At 38.9% G+C, this 25292-nt stretch overlaps 1 protein-coding gene across 1 annotated transcript; it reads right to left on the bottom strand.

Moving 5' to 3' along the window:
* Positions 1-1271: 1271 nt before the first annotated feature.
* On the bottom strand, positions 1272-24524 carry CDKL2 (cyclin dependent kinase like 2). Its single transcript, XM_053461612.1, has 13 exons — positions 24445-24524; positions 21607-21806; positions 8329-8523; positions 7434-7612; positions 7210-7322; positions 6435-6574; positions 5106-5194; positions 4631-4754; positions 4223-4524; positions 3578-3671; positions 2716-2851; positions 1981-2087; positions 1272-1530 (listed from the first exon to the last, which is right to left on the bottom strand). Exons 2-13 carry the CDS (start codon positions 21775-21777, stop codon positions 1459-1461), a joined length of 1722 nt encoding a protein of 573 aa, XP_053317587.1. The 5' UTR covers positions 21778-21806; positions 24445-24524; the 3' UTR covers positions 1272-1458.
* Between the last annotated feature and the right edge of the window lie 768 nt (positions 24525-25292).

Genomic DNA, 25292 nt, shown 5'->3' with positions numbered 1-25292 from the left:
AAGACAACACCACAACATTCTGGATCAAAACCACAGAAAAATGAACATCCTGTGGATTCTGTTGCTGAAATCAGAGTGTATTTTGCGCCTTTTGCTGCCTATCAGACCAAAAGATTTAAACTAAATCTCAAAAGGATTCTAGACTTTGGTCAAGACTTTATCACCACTCATCCTTATTATCAAATCATTTATGGTGTCCTTTCGCAACCAGTTTATTCTGTTCAAGACACTAGTGCACAAATCACTAGTTCATCAGAAGAACAGTATTCTTAATTGTTATTAGCAGACACAAGTTTAACTAAACAATGGGATTGAGTCTATAATTTAGAGCCTCATTATATGTTACCCATCTATCGTAAAACAGCAAGGTGATGCAACATAGTTGCTTAAAAGGGCATTAAATGTCTTTTTTTTCGCACCTTCACGAATACAATTATGCAAATCGTATTAATATTAAAAGAAAGAATTGTGGAATTATTTGCTTAATAGTTTAGAAGCAAGAAGCCCTTAACTTACCTCTGAGGTCTGGAAACATGTTTTCTAAATTGGCACAATAAAAGGTATCAATTTCAACTAAAGACTTAATAGCAACAGCTCCACCTGTTTAGTCTTTTGTAGTCCCTATAAAATGATGCTGTTTTTGACTAGTGCTTAGCTTTTGCATGTCTAGTACTAGCTACCAAATATTTTAACTTACTAAAAATTTAAATTTTTCCCATGTTGTCTGTGCATGATGTGTGCCACAGTCTGTTACATCCATAATATGAAGTTAATCAATAAGTTTGTCAGGTGGCAAGTTATTTTCATATATATGACCTGTATTTACAAAAAACTGCATCTAAATCTCAAACATGTAAAATAAGATTTGCTTTAATGTAGGTTCATTCACTTTCATTTAGCTGGAATAAAATTGGGTATATAGCATAGGCAGGGTCTGATGAGAGAAACAATTGTGTATACACCAACTCCAGAACACATACTTAGATTATTGTGTGCCCAGTGCTATATATACATAATGTCTGTGCGCACGGATAGTTATAGTATTATATATTATGCCATTGCTTTCCACATGATAAGGTAGCAGATCCATATCAAAGTCATAAGTGACGTATTTAAACTGTATGTCTTCCTTCGGTGATTAAAAGACAATATTCTAAAAATCATAATCCTTTATAGTCCATTATTCCATTTGTTGTGTTTAATTTCTAAAAAAAAAAAAAAAAAGTAGAACTGGAGGGGAAATGTGCAGGATACTGTCCATCCTTCCTATATTCTTTCTATTGGTCCAATGTATGATGGAAGAGAAGTGCTCCATGATTATTACATACAATAAAAGATGAACAGTGTCTCATAGTAGGAGTGGGTTTATATCCAGAATGCTATTAACAGTTGATGTTTTCAATACGGCCCAGATTTCATAGTCTTTCAACAACAAAGTAGTTGTTATTTTGAAATGTTCTACGAGTTCTCCACATAAGGAAAATTTGCTTCGGGGCTGTTTGAGATGTCTTGTAACAAATTTTCTGAAACCTATAACAAGAACAAAAAACAACACTGACATTTGTAGACAACAATAATGTTATGTAAAAGGGAAATACACCCAACACTCAAGAAGTTAGGTGAGGCGTGTTTAAGATTAGTATTTTATCTCACTTTATGAATTATATATTATTAAAGGTGAAGCCAGGGTGTTTTATCCTACAGGAAAGACCAAATTAGTCCTGTTTAATTCATAGTTTAATAATATGAATATTCCATCTCTCTGTAACTCTTTGTCTTGTAAATGAACACCGCTGACATAAAAAGTTCTATAGGATCCCTGAAAGAACCTTGATGTATTCTTAATGTCTAAAGCAATAGTTTACTGTACTGCCACCTCAACATTTTTTGTAAGCAACCAAACAGAGGTGTTTTATGGTATTAAGTTAAGTGACAACAGATACAATTATGATTCCTTTTAATATGTAAAAAAAAGGTTACCTGAGGCAAGGCTGTGCTTGAATTATAAAGATCGATCATAGTGAGTGATGGGATGCGAGTGTCTGGTATTGTCCTGTTGTCTTTCTTGAACACATTTGAGCTGCGTGCTACAAAATTAAGAAAGCACATGTTGTTGTATGTCAGAAAGGAGCATATAAAATAGAGAAAAAAACATAACGGATGTTAAATGTCTGCTGACCAGCCATAACAGATACAGAAGAAACAAAAATATCTTCAAAAACATTAATCAGTAGTTGAGCCACAGAGGAGAGAAACCAGCTGGACAATGCTTGCATCTTTTTCGGCCTTCCCTGGTTTACTCACACTTCCCTATTCTATGCACATACCCAACCATAAGAGCTCACCTGTTCCTTAACCCGCTGTAATCATTTGATAATGCTGAATGGCTGACCCACCAGAGATTCCAATCATTAATACAACTAAGGTGCCTACTTTGGAACTAATTGAAGAATTTCAGATGGTGCTTCATGTTCAGGCCCATTGCTCTTTAATTGACAGAGTGAGGTAACCTCAGGATGACAAGACAGCTGAATGACTACATTATAAGTGATGAAGTAGTCCCAACCAACCCCTCTCCATACCTGTTTACTGTGCAGGTCAAAGACTTGTCTTGATAATCAAACTTAAATTATAGTAAGTAGGAATCTAGGTATAAGCAATTACTATATATCTCTATATAAGCATGTCAGATAAAAGAATAGCCATAGAACTTACCACAGAAAACTGTTGCCCCATCTGCCCCTCTAAGATCTGGCAGATGGCCACAGTTCAGTTCTGGTAATCTCATATCCAGTCTGGAAAAACCCCACCTCTTCTTGCTTAGTTGAACAGGACTCTTGTCGCTTGCAATCTAAAAAAATACATCAGAGTCTTAAATGACTTAAATGCAGCTGCCAGCAGCGACCTCTCTACTAAAGTTTGTTCTGAACCAGCATCTAATGTGGCCATAAGGCTCAGAGAGGCCATCCCTTTTGCCCCATGTTAGAGACAGTCTTGAACGAGGTTGACTTTTTGCTATAATTTAAATGTCCAGTTCCATAGAGACACAAAGGATCTTTCAATCTTTAAATTTTCACATTTTGTGAATTCTTACTCTGTTTTCCTATATTTCATAAATATAAAATGTTACAAATGCATTGCTCCATAGAAGTAGTAGTTTTGATACTACTAGTAGTCAATGCTAAGAAAATGTCTCAAAAGATAGCCGAGTTTGGTAAATGGCAATGACTATATTGATAGGATCATTGGCAGCAGTGGCACATATTACCTTGGGCACTGCCCTAGGTCTGACCCAAGACAACACCCCCAGCCTCCCCATCTGCTGCCCTGAGATTTGACATCATATCCCTGCAGTGAAACTCAGAAGGATGGGCACCACCAGATACAGCATGCCGTTCTGGAGAGACTGATCAACCAATAGGGTGATCTGCCCCTGGTTGTGTTGCAGAGGGGCTGTTGCTGATGTCCTAACTGCATAACATTTTATGATCAGAATACACGATTGTAAAAGTTATTATTAACAGCTAATAAAAAAAAAACCGACATGACTTTTATGGCATTACTACATCATACTCACCAATGTGGAGAGGTTCTGATTATAGTGATTTCCAGGAGACAGCTTTCCATTTTTTTTCAAAGGGCTTATGTAAATTTTACCCTTTTCTTCTCCCCTTTCACAAAATCAAAAGGCAAATATTTATGAAATCCCAAGTCACTGCATTTGGTACATTCTCTAATCTCTAATAACATTTGTTGTGTTGTTAAATTCTAGACAGATCCCACTGCACTATAGTCCTACATTTTTAGGGCCTAATGCAGCAGAATCTAAATGACTTCAAGTCAACATGGAGTTGACAAGTGGCTGACAAGTGATCTCCTCTCACTGATCTAGCAGTGAGGATTGGTTGCTTTGGCTACTTAAGATTTACTCTACCGATCTAGAGCCTGGTCATAAAAAGAAAAAAACAGCTTGTGACTCTTATGTACAAGTTGCCCTCTCAAATTTTGGAGGCACTGAAAAAATTACTTTAGTCTCTTTTAAAGCTTTTGTTTATTAACGTTTTCCAGACTTATTTTTGTAGCACGTTTCAGACAAATTAAAATGTGTTGACTCAACTGCTTTTACATAAATCCACACTGGTAAGTGAAAGTAGCTATTATTAGTTCATCTCACTCAAGTGACACAGATGAAAGGAAACTATGGAAACTAGTTTCTGGATACCTGAATGTAACATGTCCTGAGCCAGATACTGCGCCAGAATTCGAGGTCACGTGGGAAGACATGGGGGTTAGATTGTAGCTAATTGGAGGAATCATCCCGACTGGGCTTTTGACATGATTGAGGCTGTTACTGGATTCTTTTATTGTCAGAAAAGGTACAGTTCTAGTTTGGTGTGTGCCACCATTGTAGAAATTGGTAATAAGTGACGGCCCATCATTTTTCTCACTCTTCTCTGAATCTGTTTTTATTATTTTCACTTTTAAAGGTTTGGTTTCTTTCATTTTGGAGTTGATATTGAAGTCCTAGGTGCAACAAATGAAAGCAATATAAATACATAAAATAAGGTAATAATATATTATCAGGTTTTTTTCCGTCAAGCAATAGTTTATTTGAGAAAAAAACACTTGCCTGTAATGCCAGTGCTTTCTTTTCTCCTGGATGGTCTTCCTTCTTTTGGTTTTTCATTTTCTTAGTTTGCGGTGGATTATCCTTTGAAAGTTTTTGCACTTTAGCACTAATTTCCAGCGAGAACCTTATGGAAGAAACCAAAGTATCTTAAGATGGACATGCCACTTTTACAGATCTTACATTTTGCTGTTTAGCATAATTAATAAACAGGGGAAACAGGTTAAAATTAGTATTTACCATATTTTCCCAGCACCGATATGACATACATCATAATAATGAACAAAAATACATTTAACAATAATGAACATTTATATGACTTCATCAAACTTGCATAAACATTGTTCTTAACTATGATACGTATGGCTGATCCGTATGGCTGATACATATGGCACAGAGGGCATTCTTTTTGCTTGTTAGGATCCTTCAGTATGAAATAAGTTCCTGAACTATTTGCCATATGTGTGTTTTTGCCAACCTTTCAGAGAAGCTATCCTTCTTGAAAAGGTCATGTTGCAGTAGAGTCATGCAGGATGGTCTCCTGTCTGGATCAATTTGCAAGCAGTTCTGTAAAACAAAGGCCAAATTATAACTTCAGTTTCATTGCTATAAATGGAAATGCCATGATGAAGGATTGTAAACAAGAGGATATTTAGTAATTTGTGAATGTCATTAAAACTTTTTTTTAAAAAAAAGCAGACTATGCACATGTGCTCTGCCCTATGTCTAAACCAAAGCCACTAGTGTAACTAGTGTAACAGGGGTCACAACTGTGACGGGACCCGTGCCTCTAGGGGGCCTGGGGCCACCACTGCGACCCCCTGTTCCTGTCTCCTCATGCTGATTCAAAATTGTTTAGAAAGGGCTTTTTCGACCTGGTCTGCTGCGGTCCTGGTCGGAAGGGCCCTTCCTAAACTATTTTGAACCGGCACGGGGAGATAGAAACATATCGGGATTATGTTACGTGACCTCGCGGTGAAACCAAGGCTGCTTACACAGTGTGTGCAGGAGCGGTAAGCGGGGGCGGGCAGTGGGATGTATGTATATGTGTTTGTATTGATGTATGTATGTGTGTGAGCATGGATGTGTAATTGTGTGAGAGTATGGATGTGTACTTGTGTGTGGGAGCATGGATATGTAATTGTGTGTGGGCATGGATGTGTAATTGTGTGTGTGTTTTGGGTGTATATTTATATGTGTGTGAGCATGGATGTGTAATTGTGTTAGCATGGATATGCAATAGTTTGTGTGTTCATGGATGTATAATTGTATGTGTGTGAGCATGGATGTATAATTGTGTTAGCATGGATTCACAATAGTGTGTGTGTGTGTGAACACGGATGTGCAATTGTGTGTGTGAGCATGAATTGGATCATTGTTCTTCAGTAGCACCTTCTGTGTTTTTTTTACATTCTAGCACTCACAATTATTATATTTTACATGTTTCTATGGTTTCAAATGAAAGACCATCAAGCATGGAAAAGGAGAATCTTGATTAAAAACACTTATGGTAATAATGGCAAAAAATGTACGGTAATCATCGAACTAAAAAGCCTTGGTAAGTAAGGAGTTAAATGTATTCTGAATTGCTTAGTAATATTGTTAAAAATTACTAATTGCACAATAGTAAATGATCAAATATTGCATCAAAAATGTATTGGCATGATTAGCAAAAATTACCTGCTTTTGATATGTACAGGCATAATAGGTAACTATACATGAAAAGAGGTCTCTGAAAAGTATTCAGAAATGTACCCGCTTATTGAATATTGAAAACAATGTAGTAATACTTAATGTTTAGCTTCACCTTGGCTAAGTCTAGCATTAAAGTAGAGAGTTTGGGATATCGTCTTTCAAGAGGTTCTAGTTCTTTAGTATCTGGCAACGTCACCCCAGCAAAGAGTGGATTTTTATAAAACAGCTCCTGAAGTCGAGGTGTTAGATTACCTGTAATACATAATTATAATTTCAGTGATTTGTAAGACCCGTATTAAACCTTGAGCTCAGGTTTTCAATAACATTATATGGGCCAGCCATCAGGGTCAGCCCACTCCTGCATCACTTCACCCATATGAAGATTGCCTAAACAGAGAAAACTAGTGCCATCCTTACCACATAAGCAATGTACTGATAGCACCAATCGAGCTGTTAGGGTGTGCTACCACCTGGCTATTCTTGTTTAATTATGTTAACTATTAATCCCAAAACAGGGAAAAGAAAAAGTGTCGGTGCGCTAAACTAGTCTCAGGCTAAAATAATACAAATGTGTAATACGAGGCCTACCAAACAGGTGTAAGCATGCTGCAAGAAACTGCTTTGTGTGCCCACTATGTAGGAGGTGAGAGTAGGTTCTCACCCTATTGAGAGTGTGCCTTGACGTGGCGGGTGAGCTTAATTATGCTTTGGCCAATTCATATAACCAAAACCTCTCATTTATATTATGTTTATATATTTGTTGCCAACTTTATTAGGGTAAGAAGCGCAGACAGTTTTTGTTTCTTGTATTAATCCCAAAACTACCATCCTCCTGCATTGTCAGCAGTCTTAATAAAGGATCTCTACTACAGTTTATTTCTGCTTACCTTGGCATTTGACTATATGGTAAAGCTGATCAATATCAGAATCTCCAGGGAAGAGGGGCTCACCAGTAAGCATTTCCGTCACTAGACAACCAATGGCCCACACATCAACAGCTCTAAAAAAAATATGAAATTCACATGCATCTATGAAAAATAGTATTTAGAGTGACGCCGATTGGTTTGAACGCTGAAATTAAAGGTCAGATGGTGACCACCGCAGTCCTTACTTTCCATACTTGATGTCTCCAACCAGAAGCTCAGGTGCTCTGTACCACCTTGTTGCTACATAATCTGTGTAGACTTCTCCTGGAGCAGCTAGTGTTCGTGCAAATCCAAAATCGCACACCTTTACAACACCAGAGTGTGATACCAGTATGTTCTCTGGCTTTATATCTCGATGGATAATCTGGAAGAAAAGAACATTTCTAAAACAATCTCATCTCTCAACCAAATGCATAAACAAAGAAAGTGAGTCAGGCGCGAAGAATCTTCTGTAGTATAAATAAATGTATAATGGATTCCCCTCACTCTGATGATACACCTTAAAGTACAAAAAATGTCAAAAAAGGAGCTCAAAAGACCTTTTTCACCACAGTGTTAAAAAATAAAATATATACTTAAATATTCACTGCTGATATATTTAAAGATTCAATGTTAATAGATGCTTAATAGTATCTATCATATAAAATGGGAGTAGACCTGTTGCTTTTCCCAAATCTTACATTTTTTAATCCTATACATTAAACTGTTGGCGCTATATAAATAAAAGATAATAATAATAAAATGCACTCATGTAACTGTGTTTACCAATCAAAATAAGCAATATATATCCAATATATAATCCATCTTATGTGTTTGTCATGAGAAAGTGTATCGTAACTTTATTTTCTGAAGATCAGCATGATTATTCCATCCATACACCTATCTCAGTTGTTAAGTTGCTGACTGGTTCAGCCAATCTTTGTAAGGGTAAGCGAGGAGAAGGGAGAGAATTACACCGCATACGTAAATACCAATTACATAAATCCCTTCTTAAACTTGTTTACCCTTCTGAAAATACTATTGTTGTAGTCTCTCAGATTGCCATAAAACAAAGAAAAAAGAATTAGCTTAGTTACTTACGTTGTGGTTATGGCAAAACCCAATTCCTCTTAGGATTTGAAATAAATACTTTCGTACTCGGGTGAAGTCGAGCCCGTTTGGAAACTGTTCAAGGTCGTCCAGCACTGTACGATCCACAAACTCAAACACTAAATACCAACGCTTCTTTTTTTTGCATACTTCTAATAAATTTACCAAATTTTCGTGTCGTAATTGCTAGAGGAAAAATATAGAGAATAATAAAAAAAAATAAAAGAATACTGATTTTCAACCGGAACACTTGACAGTACATTTTGAATTCTACATGCTTCTTACTTGACAGGTAACCATTTTAAATACGACAATTGAAATTTCATAAAACAAAAAGCCACATTGTAGTGAACTGGAAGCTAAAATATTATGAATATATGAGCAAGATCTTAATGACACGTCCATGGTACACACCATATGAACGTTTAATTGTCTTGGCATTATAATTGGATGCTTTATAGGCAATATGTGGAAAAAAAATAATTCTTATAGTGTCTGACATATAGATCCATTTAATTTATGACATACCGTATTTGCTCGATTATAAGATGACCCCCCACAATTTGAATATTATTTTAGGAAAAAAAGAAAAAGCCTGAAGACTACCCTATAAGAAAAAAGTTCTACTAGTAAATATTAATTCACATGTAAACTATTTTTTTCATATTTAATAAAAACTATGATTGAGAAACATGCATTTTTTGTTTTTATTTCCTTTTATCTGTCAGCCTGCCCCCGGTTATGCACATCTGCCCCCCAGAAATGCCTTATACCCCCTTATATACCACTCTGCCCCCCAGAAATGCCTTATACCCTCCTATATGCCAGTCTGCCTCCCTGATATGCCTCTTGACCCCCTATTTGCCACTCTGCCCCCCAGATATGCCTTATACCCCATATATGCCACTCTGCCTCCCAGATATGCCTTTTAACCCCCTATATGCCATTAAACTGTCTTCAGCAGCCTCACCTTGTTATTGAGTTTGGCTGTTCCTCTCATGGTTTTATTCCTACTAGCTGTTTCGGTTAATTATTGTGTTTCAACTTTCATATGAAATGGATGACCATTAGCACCTGTTTGTTATAACTGTTTATTCATGCACCTAACTATATGCCTACAAAATCCCTGACTCTGTGCTAATGTACCTACAAAAAATGATGTTGTTTTGAAGGCAACGGGTTGTGACAACAACTATTGATTTGATTTAGATTTTTCTTCTGTTCGTTCACTTTGCATTTTGTTAGATGGTAAAAATAAATGACTAAAATGTCTATTTTTGAACATATTCTTACTTTACAGTATTTTTCACACCTAAAACTTTTGCACAGTACTGTATATCATCCTTTTTTTATTATATCATCATGACATAAGCGAGTGTGTTTCTGGACACTACATATGTAGTAGAACAAACTGTTTTACAGAGAGTAGCTGAATATCAGTGTAACGGGTTCACCAAGAGAGCTGTAGTAACTCCCAGAGATCACCTAGTATCCTCCTGTTGTCCCCGGAATCACTTCCAGCACCAGCCAGCATGCGCGCCTTGGAACCCTGCTATGTGTACCCAATAAGTAGACACAACTACCTTGAACTGAGTACAGCAGGAATGAACAGTTTATTGTAGTAAAACATAGACTCATATAGCCACAGAACTTCATTAACATAAATTAACATTGATAAACAGGTAGACAACCCAACCTTTAATCCCCCTTTAGCTACTGAATATCCCCCTGGCAGCAATCCTGTTAATGGGATTCGTTTAACAACGGAGTTCCTGCCAGTTTGGCAGCCAGGCTGGAGCCATCTCTGAGTACCTTGGGGCCTTGTATGACAGGTCATTCTGTCACAATCAGTTCAAAACGTAAGTCAATGTTTTATTCCACAGGAAAAGTTGGCAGCTTTTAGGCTGATATCAGACTGGTAATCAACTCTGTCATCATGCTTTATACAACTATGCGTTATAAAAAAACACCAGAGAATTCATACTATCTCCATGGAAAGCATATATAAATACTAGAATACAAGTCTATTGATATAATTTGGCTATTTACACAAATACACATGGGGATTTATTCACCAAAGAGAGTGTTGACAGGTGAGTTTGCAAGAGAGTTGTGGTTTCAACTTCTTGACTTCAATATACATTATGAAGGTCCAAAACCAGTAACCTTTTGAGGATGAGGTTGGGTGGTCCTTCATAGTTAAATCGGTGAGATTTCTTCACTCGACTGCCCATTAAATTATACATTACGTAGAGCCAGCATAGCCCCTCTTGCTGGAGAAGGTCATCATTGTCGGCCCTTCACAAAGAAGAGTAAAGTGAGGGGTCCGAAAAAACAATCTTGAAACCCTCCCGTCAATTGCCCCTTTAGTGAATAAAACCCAAGCAATTTTATCAGAAAATGCATTTAGGCTAGTTGCCTATACTAAAGCTTAAGACAAGGGCACTACCTAATAACTATTTTTTCTTCTTGATCTAGAGATATAGAAACCAAATAATAAAAAATGCATATGATAAATCTAATCATACAACCAAACTTATGTAATGTATTTATATAGAACAGTAAGTTATCTTTACAGTCCATTACACAATCCATGGGGTAAGCCAAATTTAACAAAACATTGTCTGCAAAGGCATTTTAAACACCCAGTGAAGAGGACCTGCTCAAAAGCAATATAGTGGTGCTTTTACCATATGGGCACAAAACAAAAACCTAGAAGGTTTAAAGGAATATTTGTGTTTTAAGATAAAATGCAGCTTCTTTAAATTGTTACAGGTTCTAAAAAAATACTACATTGGGTGTTCTGAAAAAGCCATTGTACACCTCCACAGAATATGATGGCACTATGTAAATCAATAAATAATCATAATAAAAGCCAAGCTTAGAACATACATGTGATGCAGAATCTGGTGATTCCCTCTGCTACATTTCTGAAAATAATTTGTGGTGGAGCCTTTGTGAGGTGTACTTATTAAGAGCAGGGAATGCATCTGAGCAGAAAGTGCTTCAAGAGCCAACTCAGCCCTTCTTTCATGGCAACTTCATTAAGGTTCCTTTCCACCTCATACTACACCGAGACCCATAGAATACAACTTTTCAACAAGTTCCATAACTCACGGGAAACTCACTCACAATGTTCAGAAAAGCAGCACTTTCCATTCAGCCCCCATTGGAAACAGTCAACAATTCTTTTATGCGATTTTTCACAAATAGTGAATGTACCTAGTGCACCCCTCACTAAACTTGAGTTGCTATGCATTAACTAAGCTATAGCAGTGGCTAAACTCTGTGCTATGTACGTCAATGCAATCTTTCTCTGTAGCAGTACGGTAAATCTCACAAGTGAATCCAGATAACAATCCCCTTTGGTTGAATGGTCAACTATGTTCTTCCTTCATCTCACTTCACTAATCTCAGAATCCACTTCATTAAATCTCTCTTTTGTTAGTTAGGTGGAACGTGAAGTAATCAACATGCTTTGGAAAGTATTACTGCCTCAGTCACCTAGGCATAACCACAGCAGTCACGCTTCATGTACTACATCTGAGGCTTGTTGCCTAGGTTTTTGCAAAGAAGTATGTACCAGAGGAAACAAATGAACCAAAACACGATATTGACCCTAAAACGGGTAAGGAAATGGAAAAAAATACATTGTAAATATATTTCATGTAAACATCAAAGCACTTGAAGGTATGACATCAGGACAGATGGGGTGTAGGTTCCACATCTAGGTATCTAAATAAAGAAATTATAGATCCTGTCCTAAAAGTATCTATAAACTTGAGAACTTACACTTTTATGTACAGATCAATATACCCTACACATTTTCTATATATTTTTTTTATTTGTAGACTTTGGCCACAGGGTTGTCAGATTTTGATATCATACAATGGTGAGGCATAATCACTGTATATATAATAGGATATTTCTTTGTATCTGTTGGGTTAGTTAAGCTGGTCACAATACACTGCTTCTTGCAAGATGTTGAGCATTTGCGCATTCAGCTATAACGTTATTAGTAGGTATATTGGAAAGACCAGTTGATTAACTTTGCTGTCTTCTCTTTAGCACTGACCTTAGGATCAACAATTTCACATGCCAGGGCATGTCTCACTATATACCAGGTTTTAATTAGGAAACGAAAAACACAGGGCAGATCAGGTAACATTTATTAACCCATTCATACTAGCTACCTTTTATGTTGTCACATAAACAATGGTCCTTTAGGACCATTGTGACGGCATGGAATTTTGCATGAAACTCACTCCTGTGTGCCTCTGTGCCCACTCACTTCCTCTGGGTCCCAGTGTGGAGGGCTGCCTCACCTACTCAGTGCTGTGGGACCCAACTACAGGGCGGCAGAATCATGTAATTGCTGCGATAAGTAATAACAGCAAGTCTCTTATAAGCCAGTGCATACAAACACTTTCTCTCCATGCTGTCCTCACATTAAAGGCAGGGAGAGAGACAATTCTTACATTGCAGTAGGGTAACATGATAACTTTCTGAAATAAAGTTAACAATGGTAAACCCCTTGATAACAGTGATCAATTTAAATTTTACAGCTGCTCATTTTTTTTACTACATTTTTGTAGGGGATTTAGTGTTTGGTGGTATTTTGTAGGGTGTTTTAACATATTTCCTGATATTGGAAGCAGAGGTCTCAAATAGAGAAATGAAAGAGATGGGAAGAAGGAGGACAGAAGGAAAAATGAAAGAGATGTGGAGAAGTGGAGAGAAAGAGAAATGAAAGAGATGTGGAGAAGTGGAGAGAAAGAGAAATGAAAGAGATGTGGAGAAGTGGACAGAAAGAGAAACAAAAGAGATGGAGAGAAGAAGGGCAGAGGATAAAATGAAAGAGTTGGGGAAAAGAGGGCCAGTGGGGGAAAAGCAGTGTATATGTGTGTATACGGGCAGTGTATATACGTGTATGAGCAGACATGTGTAAGAGCAATGTATATGTATGTGTATGGCTGTTCTGCTAAGTGTCCCTAGAATTTCTTAAACGTTGGCAACTCTGGAAACATAGCAATTGTCTTAACCAATTCACCTAAACAATTCAACATCAGTAACTTAACAATAGGGGAAAGACAACTTAAAGGAAAGGGGTAATTATGCAGATTATAAGAACAGGAAATCAAGATAGTTTCCATGGATACATGCAGGGCTGGTGCAAGGATTTTTGCCACCCTAGGCAAAACATAATTTTGCCGCCCCATGGCTCCACCCCCACAAGTCCCCCCTAACCCGCTGACTCGCTCCCACTCCTTCCCGTAGTGGACTGCGGCTGGCGGTTCGCGGCTGCAGGCTGCACAGCTGCCGGCACGCCCCATCCAAGTAGGCGCCTACTTTGCCTATAGGCCCTGGGTACACGTAGAAATTGGTTCATGTGTTTCTTTAACCAATAAACACCATAATGACATATGTTTCATTTAAGTACTGCAGCCCAAAATACTGCACCACAAAATGTATTTATTGGGAAAAATTACAGGTCCGCTTTAATCTCCTACTAAGACTGACTCTGGAGACCCCAGGGTAGCACTACAGATGATTTGTGTTATCAATAATGTATTACATTTATTTAGTGCCTGAAGGAATTGTTTTATGCCACCTTACCCAGGGACCTTTAAATACTGATGCAATAGATGTGGAAATGTCTTCTCCATTAGTGACACATTTTCTGCTTCCTCACATATAACCACCAGGTACAGTGGTACGGTGACACAAAATCATTACATTTACAGCATATTGTAATCTGCAAATCTGTCAGTTTAGACTATAGTAGACTGTAGACTGTCAATAGTAGACTATAAATGCATTTAACTCAGAACTGTATCTCGGGATAGAGGTTGTCCCCATGCTTATGTCACATTTCAAGGGAAGCACAAGGAGGTGCAAGAATTTCCCTTTTTTTCTGTATGAAAGTTATGGCCCTGATTTGGCCCTTGATATACTTGGATGCTACCCAAAATCCTGTGGAAATATAGGTCTTAACTCTCTCAGCCATCCACTTGACAATATTGTAAAAAGCAAGTTAGAAAATGTACAGTTCATGATGTACAAACTGTCAATGGTACATTGACTGTGCATTCAACCAACTCACCAGTACAGCCATTATTTAAAACTCTATGCCAACCAAAATGCAAACACTCGCAGCCCCTAAAAGGTAAGATTTTCCCACAGGTTGCACCTCTTGAGGACTTTCCTACCTGGGGGCAGGGGTGAGCCTAGCATTACTGTTGTCATGTTACACACAGACCAACACACACATACGCAAACTCTCTGAAACTCACTCACCACACACTAACACCATATACTAACACACACATAAAAATACGCAGCCTCCAAATTATCAGTGACCGGGTCATATTATGTTAATATTGGTGGGTTATAGGTTTCAAGCAATGACATATGAATTGTAATTCAATTTGCATGTTTAGGTCTCACAACTCGCAAGGCATGCACTCAAAAACTATTTGTGAATGTTAGCATCCAAGGTTGTGTGAGCTAAGTTGTGCCTGTTAAGTAACTGTGGTAACACGGTAATAGTCTATTCTATGGGGCTTGTTTACTAAGAAGGGTGGTAATCAGTCACTCAGAAGATGACCAAATCAGTAGTGGGTAAATTACTTTAGGAACAATTAAGGGATGCAATGCTAGAGTATATAGAAAATAGACAAACAAAATCATTCTTTTTAACCAACATGAGTTTATGAAGAATCTTGCTGAAGAATCCCCATGGGCTTTTTGGGTACCCTTGAAAATGTAGTCTATTAAGAGTATTAAGGGTAATTTATTTGGTAAAGTGACTTATGGAAGAATGACCTTCAAATTATGGACTGAGAAATGTTTAAAAGTTTGGGAGCAAAAGTTGTTTTAAATGTAATTTGTTCTGATGTTGTCACTGTTAAACGTAGGGTACCACAGGCACTGATCTACGTCTTATGTTAACCTAGACGTTACAATTTCTATTTTTGCAGATGATACCATCTGGGGCATTCCAAGCAGTAGGGGTGTCCGGTGTCCCGAGGGCTGCCTAACGCGGGCTCGCAGCTTACCACTGTGGAGCTCACACAATGTGCGAGGAAACTCTTTTACTGCCCAGGTTCTTGCTCCCCCTGGGCTGTTTAGGGGACAGACAGGTTGCTAAAGGGGCAGAGGTTGGCACAGGCAGGCTACTTAAGGGGCAGAAGTGGCACAGGTAGGCTGTTTCAGGGGCAGATGTGGCACAGGTAGGCTGTTTCAGGGGCAGAGGTAGCACAAACAGGCTGTTAAAGGGGCAGAGGTGGCACAGGCAGGCGGCTAAAGGGGCAAAGGTGGAACAGGCAGGCTGCTTCAGGGGCAGAGGTGGCACAGGCAGCCTGCTAAAAGGACAGCAGTGGCACAGGCAGCCTGCTAAAGAGGCAGAGTCCCACCACATCAATGTCTAGCTCAGTGTATAGTGATAGGGAGTTACTGTACTGGTAGATTGTATTTATTTATATTTTGAGCAAGTATGTGTGATTAATGGAATGAATGAGTATTTAAATGTTTGTGAATGAGTGTGTGTGTGATAGCATGGATGTGTAAGGGGGGTGGGGGTGGTAGCATGGCATAGGGAGGCTGTAATCACACTACTATCATCCCCAGGTTCCAGCATGTACTGGCTGCCTTGGCTTGATAGGAGTGTGATTGATGTTATACACCTCCAGAAATGCATTTTAACCCCCTACATGCCCCTCAGCCCCATGATATGCCTTTTAACCCCCTATATGCCAGAGTGGCATATGGGGGTATAAGGCATATCATGGGGCAGAGGGGCATATAGGGGGTTAAAAGGCATATCATGGGGCACAGTGGCATATAGGAGGTATAATACATTTCTGGAGGCAGAGTGGCATATAGAGGGTTAAAAGGCACATCATGGGGCAGAGTGGCAAATAGGGGGTATAAGGCATTTCTGGGGGCAGAGTGGCAAGCCTGGGGGCAGATATGCATAACTGGGGGGGCAGGTTGGCAAATAGAAGGAAATTAAAAATATATATTTTTCTCAATCATAGCTTTTATTAAATATGAAAAAATAGTTTACATTAATTCATATTTACTAGTCTTATATTCAGGCTTTTTGTTTTTTTCCTAAATTCATATTTTGATTTTAGGGGGTCGTCTTATAATCAAGCAAATACGGTAAACTTTCTCCTGTTAACTACTATGTAACTGTAAAACATTAGAACCTCTTATTTATTAATTAATCAAATAGCATTTTAGATGATGTCGACATTGTAAAAAAGTAAGCATTTTCTTGTGATTTTATTGTGTATTGCAAATACATTGTATCTATATTCTACATACAAAATTATGATCCAGGCGAAAACAGAGAGCTATCTTCTAAAGGGGATCTGTAGCATGTGGGGTTAGAGGCAAATCCATTAAGTATTGTCCAGCTGACAACGAATGACAGTGATTATGAGGAGTGTTTAGCCTTACGCCTTTAGTTGCATGCAGAGTATATATCAGTCACTGTGTAACACGGCCATTATTTCAGTGACAAGAGAGGAGATGGGAAAACATGCCACAAAGATCATGGTAACATTGCGATTAAGATAAGTGAAATTCCATGTAGGTTCTAAACTGCATGTCAAAGAGTAATTCATTTGTGGGTTATCTCAGTTCACCGACAGATAATTTGTAGAGGTGTAAAGTTAAAACTGCTGAGTGATTACGCGTATCTACTACTTCTTGTGTTACATGAAGGTGACATCTTATGGCTAGAAGGTCAGCTTACTGAATCACAAACTGGATAATATTATAATTACAATCATGCACAAAGTGCACTAAACACACATTTACTGGCTAAAGCAAAATCAGCTAATATCTAGCAGTACGATTCCATTTCAAGACATGGCACGTATGGTTAGCATATTAATTGAGGGAGATGGGGTAGTCTCTCAGCAGGCTGTGGATCAGCCTGCGGCAGTCATGGACTGTGACCTGCTCCCTCAACACTTGGCATCATCAATGGTGCTCTCAGTGTGTGTTCCTGGGAAAAGTCCATAAAGTATACAGTGGTAGGACAGGTACTTTCTCTCAATAGAGTCCTTCAGTTCCAACTCCAGAGCTCTGAACAAAGCCTGTGCAAACTGGCACTGCCAGAACAAGTGAAGGGGATAATATCTAGCTCATATACTTAACAAAATGGTAGTAGACACATGGAACAGTCTTTCACCAGTAGTGATAGAGGTTAATTCATCAACGGAATTAGATTGTACATTGTGTACAAAGGGACACTCTCCACCAACAAAGAGTGTATATTAAATTACTTGATACACACTTAATATGTGTATTTAGATTCATAAGAAACTTCATGTTTAACACATTTTGCCTAATTCATGCATTAGTGCCAATCTCCAAAAATGAGAATGGACTCCAACAAAACAAACATAAATGAACGGGAAACCTATTAATATTTGTTATGCATTCACTCATTTATCCGTTTGTCAGTTTTCTTGCCACCTTCACCCTTCCTCTCCATAACATAATCACTTGAACCCTGCCCCAGATTTTCTTGGATATCATCCAACAAAGTCAATATACTCTTGTTACAATTTCTGGGATGTCATCCAACAGTCAATTAACTCTTGTTACATTGTCAAATGTCTCACTGCCAGATGCCCTCATTCTACAGAACAGAGGCAGAGACATGGCTCACAATATAGATTGCAGGATCGGGGAGAGGACGTTAGCGGATGCACTGCCATATTCCCCTCAGTTTAAGTTGGGGCAAAGTGAGTCCTTTTTGGCCCATTTGCACTTGTCTAATAGGTACAGATAAAAAAAATAACGTTTTTTTCCTTCTCTTTCTTTTCTTTCTCTCTTTTTCCTCTTTCTTATGACACTCCTTCACTTTTGTCTCTCCATCCATTTCTCTCTCTGTCTCTCTCTGTCACTACCTCACTCTTATTTTCTCTGCCTCTCTCCCTCTCTATTTTTTGCTTATCTGGTTTCCTAGATGAAATCATTTTATACATATATTTAGTGCACATGTTTATTGGTTGATTAGTGCATCATTTTCTGTTTCATAAAACTCTAACATTGCAAACACATTCTCAGTTTTATAGATATATACATTATGCACAGCTAGTATAAAAGGGAAAAAATACCAAAAATATATTGATTAACTTTCCCTGATTTGGAAACCACCCTATATATATATATATATGAATTTTTATTTAGCTCTTATTGGTTATGGGGGGGGGTTACCGCTACCTAACCCTATCTAATTAATTCCCCACTAACTAACCCACACTAACTAGACAATATTAGCTAACAAGTAAGTAAATAAATAAATACAATAGAAAGCAAATAAATAAAAAATAACCCCTTAAGGTCAAGTTAAAGAAATTTGCAATTAAAGAAATATATTTTTTCAGAACCTGGGTTGAGCGCCAATAAACTGCTATATGAAAAATGGCAGCACTCATTAATATGACGTCTAGGGCAGGCTCATACCCAGCAAACATTCTGAGTTCCTATAAAGGAGGGACATACAGGGAGGAAAGAGGGACTGAGGGATTTGGATCCCAAATAGGGACTGTCTCTCCTAAAGAGGGACACTTGTGAGGTATATAGTCAGCCAAAAATGGAGGGGCACATGATAATGACTGTTCATCTGAAGTGATTTACAGCATTCCTATCTGCAGTATGAACAATAATTAGAGTTTAAATCTATTACTATGATACCGACATCAGGGCAGGCCTTTGGGGTGTGCGACCTGTGCGACCGCACAGGGCGCCACACTCCAGGGGGCGCCGCCGCCGCGCGGTCCGACACCACCGTAGCGTACCGCTGCCGTCAGCAGCGTACCTAGCGGGGGGGGCGTTCCGCACCGGGTGCCGCTCATCAGGGGGGCACCCGGCTCCCCTCCAGAGACGGACAGTAATGTCCGCCGCTGGAGGAGCAGGCTCGCAAGGGAGCGGTATCGGAGGTCTTTAACAGACCTCCGGCTCCCTTGAGTGATTTTAAGCCGGTTCAAGGATCTCCCTTGAACCCAGCTTAAAATCACTCAAGGGAGCCGGAGGTCTGTTAAAGACCTCCGATACCGCTCCCTTGTGATCCGCGCGGCAACAGCTGCTGTGCGCCGGGGTTTGCTGTCAGATCCCGGTGCACAGCACTGAAGCCGCGCCCACCGCTATCCGTGCCCTCTGACCCGGAAGAAGACAGAAGAACTGAAGACGAGGAGCAAAGAGAAGGAAAAGGAGCTGTATGGAGAAAAGAGGAAAGGTAGGAAAGCATTCAGTGAGAGTAGAATGGTATGTGTGTGGATTGGTGTATATGTGTGGATTGGTGTATATGTGTGGATTGGTGTATATGTGTGGATTGGTATATGTGTGGATTAATATATGTGTGGATTAGTATACGTGTGGATTGGTATACGTGTGGATTGGTATACGTGTGGATTGGTGTATGTATGTGGATTGGTATATGTGTGTGGATTGGTATGTGTGTGGATTGGTATATGTGTGGATTGGTATATATCTGTGGATCAGTGTATGTGTGTGGATTGGTATACGTGTGGATTGGTATACGTGTGGATTGGTATACGTGTGGATTGGTAAATGTGTGGATTGGTATGTGTGTGGATTGGTATGTGTGTGGATTGGTATGCATGCACCAGATGAAGCGATAAGCGAAACGCGTAGTGCGTGTTGACGACATCGGGAGGAGGAGTAGCATTACGGAAGTGGATCAGAGGACTAAGACGGCGTTTCTTTGTGGTAGCGCTGCTACGAAGTTTGAAGCCTGGACTCTGTGACATCCGAAACGGAGGACAACAAGTTTGCCTTTCTTTTATACATTAAAATTATCATTTTTACCTACTCCCCTCCGCTGCCTACCTTCTTTATCTACAAGTACCAGTGTGGGATAAAGAAGCTCCTAAGGAGATCATCACACTCTATGTATGGGCATATTTATGCCCTTTAAATTGTAAGGGTCCGATCTGCTTAATAGCGTTTTTTTAAAAACGTACTTTGATATACTACACCATAATTTTTTTTCTTTTCTCTTCCTTTTATATATGAACCTTTTGGATACTGTGTGTGAGAACTCTCGCTGGAAGGGTATCTTTGTACATGTTATTTTTGTGTTGCACATATAATTTACTCACTTATTATTTGGGTGCGCAGACACTTGTGTGGTTTTGATTGTATTTAATTTGGAACATTTTGGGGAGTTTGTTCCTGTGTTTTTGCAGCACCAGTTCACCAGAAGGTGTAACATTTATATTTAATTAGAATATTGCGCTTCACTTTTTTTGTATTTTGAGTAGTGGATTGGTATATGTGTGGATTAGTGTATGTGTGTGGATTGGTATATGTGTGGATTGGTATACGTGTGGATTGGTATACGTGTGGATTGGTATATGTGTGGATTACAAGAAAAAAAAACAGTCTGCGCTTCTTACCCTAATAAAGTTGGCAACGAATATATAAACATAATATAAATGAGAGGTTTTGGTTATATGAATTGGCCAAAGCATAATTAAGCTCACCAGCCACGTCAAGGCACACTCTCAATAGGGTGAGAACCTACTCTCACCTCCTACATAGTGGGCACACAAAGCAGTTTATACTGCTACCAAAACCTTATTAATGTGTTGGGGGAGGTGCAATTAAACCTCCTCCCTATTAACCCCTGGACAGCAAGCTGCAACCAGACTGATGAGGAGCCAACAACCTCAAAAACGTGCAAACAGGGAAAAGAAAAAATGTCGGTGCGCTAAGCTAGTCACAGGCTCAAATAATACAAATGTGTAATACGAGGCCTACCTACCTGGTCATCAGTCTGGTTGCAGCTTGCTGTCCAGGGGTTAATAGGGAGGAGGTTTAATTGCACCTCCCCCAACACATTAATAAGGTTTTGGTAGCAGTATAAACTGCTTTGTGTGCCCACTATGTAGGAGGTGAGAGTAGGTTCTCACCCTATTGAGAGTGTGCCTTGACGTGGCGGGTGAGCTTAATTATGCTTTGGCCAATTCATATAACCAAAACCTCTCATTTATATTATGTTTATATATTTGTTGCCAACTTTATTAGGGTAAGAAGCGAGGACTGTTTTTTTTTCTTGTATACATTGTACAGCCAATACACTGTTTCTGGGAGGGGGCGCCAGAGGAGTAGTCCGCACAGGGCGCCAGAACACCTAAGGCCGGCTCTGACCGACATTGTACATTATAGCCAATATAGGCTAATCAAGGCATACTTTATGTGATTTGTTTATTACGTCCTTACCTTTAACAGCTTGATTTCTCTCATTGCTATTTTCTTCACCATTTTGTCATCTTCACTTTCCAGAAATTTCTTTATTGCCACTATCCTTCCAGACTCCTTGTTCCTACACTTCATAACCATTCCATAGCTTCCCTCGCCCACAAGCCCCAGGTTCTCATACTTTTCCATCATATGTGGTTGCTATGTCTTTAAAGCAGCAACTGCAAAACATATTACATTTTCCATGAATATAAAATGAATAATACTTAACATACTAATAAAATCAGCCTATTCACAGTACTGAATTAACAGAGAAGTTAGATCATTTCTACTGTTACTTATTAACTTGACTGAATTAATGTTTTGTCTCATTTTCAATGCTTCAGGAGCTCGTGCAGAACCTTTAACCCCTTAATGACAAACCCATACATGTAAGTAGCCACCAAAGGATTAAAGTCTGAAGAACCTAATCTCCCACTTGAGTCAATTGTTTTGCTATTTTCCTTTAATTTCTCACTTTGACAACCTTTTACCCTCTGCTCTAGGACATGATAGGCATTTAAATAACAATGTACATGAAGAACACGTTTGACCAGTGGTGATGATGGTCCCTTTGTGGTTAAAATGTTACAATGTACAATGGCTTCATTGTGTCACCAGCAACGACATTTCTGACTATGTTACAGTGACTAAAAAGGCGGAAATATTTTGTTGGACTATCTCTGATCAACTAATAGCACAGAGTTTAAGCATTTGTTCAAATTATATACCTGTTTGTCTACATAGAGTGGTCTGAACCCAAGTGTATAAAGTTATAAACTTAATTTCTTCATGTTTGCACATATTGTATAGACATAGAGAGATAGTATCAATATATCTGTAAAATATACAGGATGTGTACCAAGTGACCTCATCTTTTCCAGGACACATACAGTACATATTTTCACATAGTTCTGACCAGGACATGTAAAGTGCTGCCTCATAGTATATGTTATAAATAGGCAGATATGGGAATCATTTACACAATTATACATCCAACATTGTCAGCAACATGTATACTGTGGGCTGGTAAAAATGATCCACATGGTCATGTTACAATTGCACCATAATTGATATTGAACACTATGCATCACCAGTCGTGTCTGGATGTTGAGAATTTTAAGGTTTAGTAGACATATTTCACAGATATTCAGATAGAAGTTCCAAAAATGAGGAGTTATTTTTACAGCTTTTAGTTAAATGATGATACAGTTCACCTTCAGGAGGAAGAAACATATAACATGTGAAATATATATATATATATATATATATAATTACCACTCCTACAGCCATCTGTTATTAATATGGCCTCCCCTCTCCTTGTGGAGTTCTGGCCTTATAATCTAGCTGACAGTCCCTTATCCCTGTTATACTTAAAGGACCCCTGGGAACACTGTGCTGCGATATAGACATCATACATAGTGCATGCAGAAAAGTTTGTCCTGCCCATGATCGGTGCAAATTAAGTACACCAGAGTACAAATGTACAAAATGTAGTAGAAATGTCTTGAAATAGTATGTTCCCCTACCCTGGATGCCTAGATTGTCTCAAGATCAGCCTCTCTCTCCTAGTATTACAATCGCTATCCTGTCAATGGGCTCTATACAGGACAAGACTGGACATCGCACACAAGCCGGGCAAGGCACAGTGGACCACTGGCCAACACTACCCAATCCTCACCTGAATCTGCTGTTTCAGCAGCAGAGTGAGTGTTCCAGTGTGTGACCACCGATGATTATGCAACATTGCACGTTATTTGACCATAAAAATGTATATCCATCCAGGTGGCTGCACTTACATCATTAGGAGCCATCAGAGGCCCCTCATTATTCCCAGTCAGCCCTGGGTCCACAACAAGGGCAATTTTGCCCAGTGAACCTTCAAGTTACTTCAAGACAGGAAAACCACCATCGTCAAAGACACAAAGGGATGCAAGGAGTAAGGGACACATCAATTTGGACTGTGGTTATGCTTCAACTTTGCAGGACCACTTACCCTTTGCAGGACCACCAAGGGGCAGGAAGAATATTGTCCCCTGGGTCATCTGATTTGAAGATTTTGGGCCACTACCTGAAGCTCTTCTGAGTGTTTTATAGAAATTTTAAGTGTAAGCAGCCAACTAAAAAGGGCTTTTAGTGGCATTTATGACATGATCATTTTGGGGGTTTTGCATACATTCTTCTTTTGTAAACATGTTTAGGACAGGATCATTGCACATGAAGCATGGTCTCTGCCAGATGTATTTTGGGCAGCTTTGTTAACAGGCTCCTGTGCTTGACGTGGCTCTAAACGTTGCTAGCCCTGATCTGCCTATTTGACATTTTTCCACGGAAGTAAAATGGATATACTTCTAATATTCTATTTTTTATGCAATCAATTGCATGTTATATTCCAAAAATATGGTATTTTAGGATTGATACCCTCACTGATTAATGCAGCTAACACAAGTACAATTTTCTAAAATAAAATCAAGGGTGATAAATGCAAATAAGAACAGCTAGCTAAGGTATATCTCTTTTTGTCACATGATTACTGTTTTATTTAAATCCTTTTGACTTAAATTAATATTTTCCAGCTTTGTTTTTCCATTTGCTAAGTAGCACCGTATACTGCAGTTTATACAAAATATATGTAGCACTAAAGTCATGACATATGCATACATGTTGAACTCATTCAGTACCTTTAAATTGCATTGACACAGGACATAAGGTCCTAACTGTGCCAACGCCAAGTGTTGCATTTGAAATCAGCTGTTTCTTTACCCATTTACTTGTCTAATAAATAAAGATGGACTAGTCAGACTGTATTTTTTTACTTACCTATTTTGTGATATTAAGCATCTGCCTTTCCCATTCACCTTCGGAAGACAAAGAAAGCATCCACTGCAGGTACATGACAGACCTTAAGTCCACAGTGTTGCTAGAAGTCTCTAGATTTTCATTGTATTCTTGTTAAGTAGCATGTACTGATACCGAACAGTTTTGCTACCAGCGTGTTCATAAATAGATTTAACCCGTTCTGCTTTTGCTGTAGTAAGACCTAGAGCAGTGGCGTGTTTGAGAGGTTGGTATCTAGTGTGGATGGATTGCTTCCAGTCTCTAGACAATAGTGGGAAATAGTAGCCAGCTTTGTGTGTGATTCTGGCAGAGCTGGGGAATTGCTGGTCACCAAAGCAACTGCCCCCCTGCAGGGAATACACACAGGAAACTCTGAAGCTAGTCTGTATTCATGACCAGCCAGAGGGAGAAAAACAAACATAGCTAATGCATGCATATACTATAGGCTTTAGCAGACAATGTGCAGAGACAGAGAGAGAAACCCACAAGCACTTTCTTATAGAGAAGCGGACCTGCCTGCATGGCTAGTGAAGCACCCGAGGTTGACATCCCCCACCTGGAAAGCAGAAAACACACTGGTGTTTATTAAAAAAAATGGCAGACCAAAAATATTTTGAATCATAACCTAGAAAATAATTAACAGGAATATTTAAACAAAGGGGAGGTCTGTTTAGGGTATACCTTTCTACTTTACCATTGTTTATTGTATACTGGTGTTCCACCAAGCACAGTAGCAACTAGGCCGCTTTTCGCTGAATCCTATTCACCTCAGGACCTCAACCCTATTAACAAAAAGCTGCCCTAGGAACCAAATGAGCATACCCATGCCA

The sequence above is a fragment of the Spea bombifrons genome, chromosome 1, assembly GCF_027358695.1.
Source record: "Spea bombifrons isolate aSpeBom1 chromosome 1, aSpeBom1.2.pri, whole genome shotgun sequence".
NCBI classification, from domain to species: Eukaryota; Metazoa; Chordata; class Amphibia; order Anura; family Pelobatidae; genus Spea; species Spea bombifrons.
Note: the sequence above shows the minus strand (reverse complement) of the source record. Positions and strands in the feature narration are given on the sequence as shown.

Coding starts and splice junctions, on each gene's coding strand:
- CDKL2 (XM_053461612.1), bottom strand. CDS start 21,777: ATGATGGAAAAGTATGAGAACCTGGGGCTTGTGGGCGAGGGAAGCTAT. Junction 8,524..21,606: donor GAGAAATCAAGCTGTTAAAG/GTAAGGACGTAA, acceptor TTTTTCCTCTAG/CAATTACGACACGAAAATTT. Junction 6,575..7,209: donor CCATATAGTCAAATGCCAAG/GTAAGCAGAAAT, acceptor TATGTATTACAG/GTAATCTAACACCTCGACTT.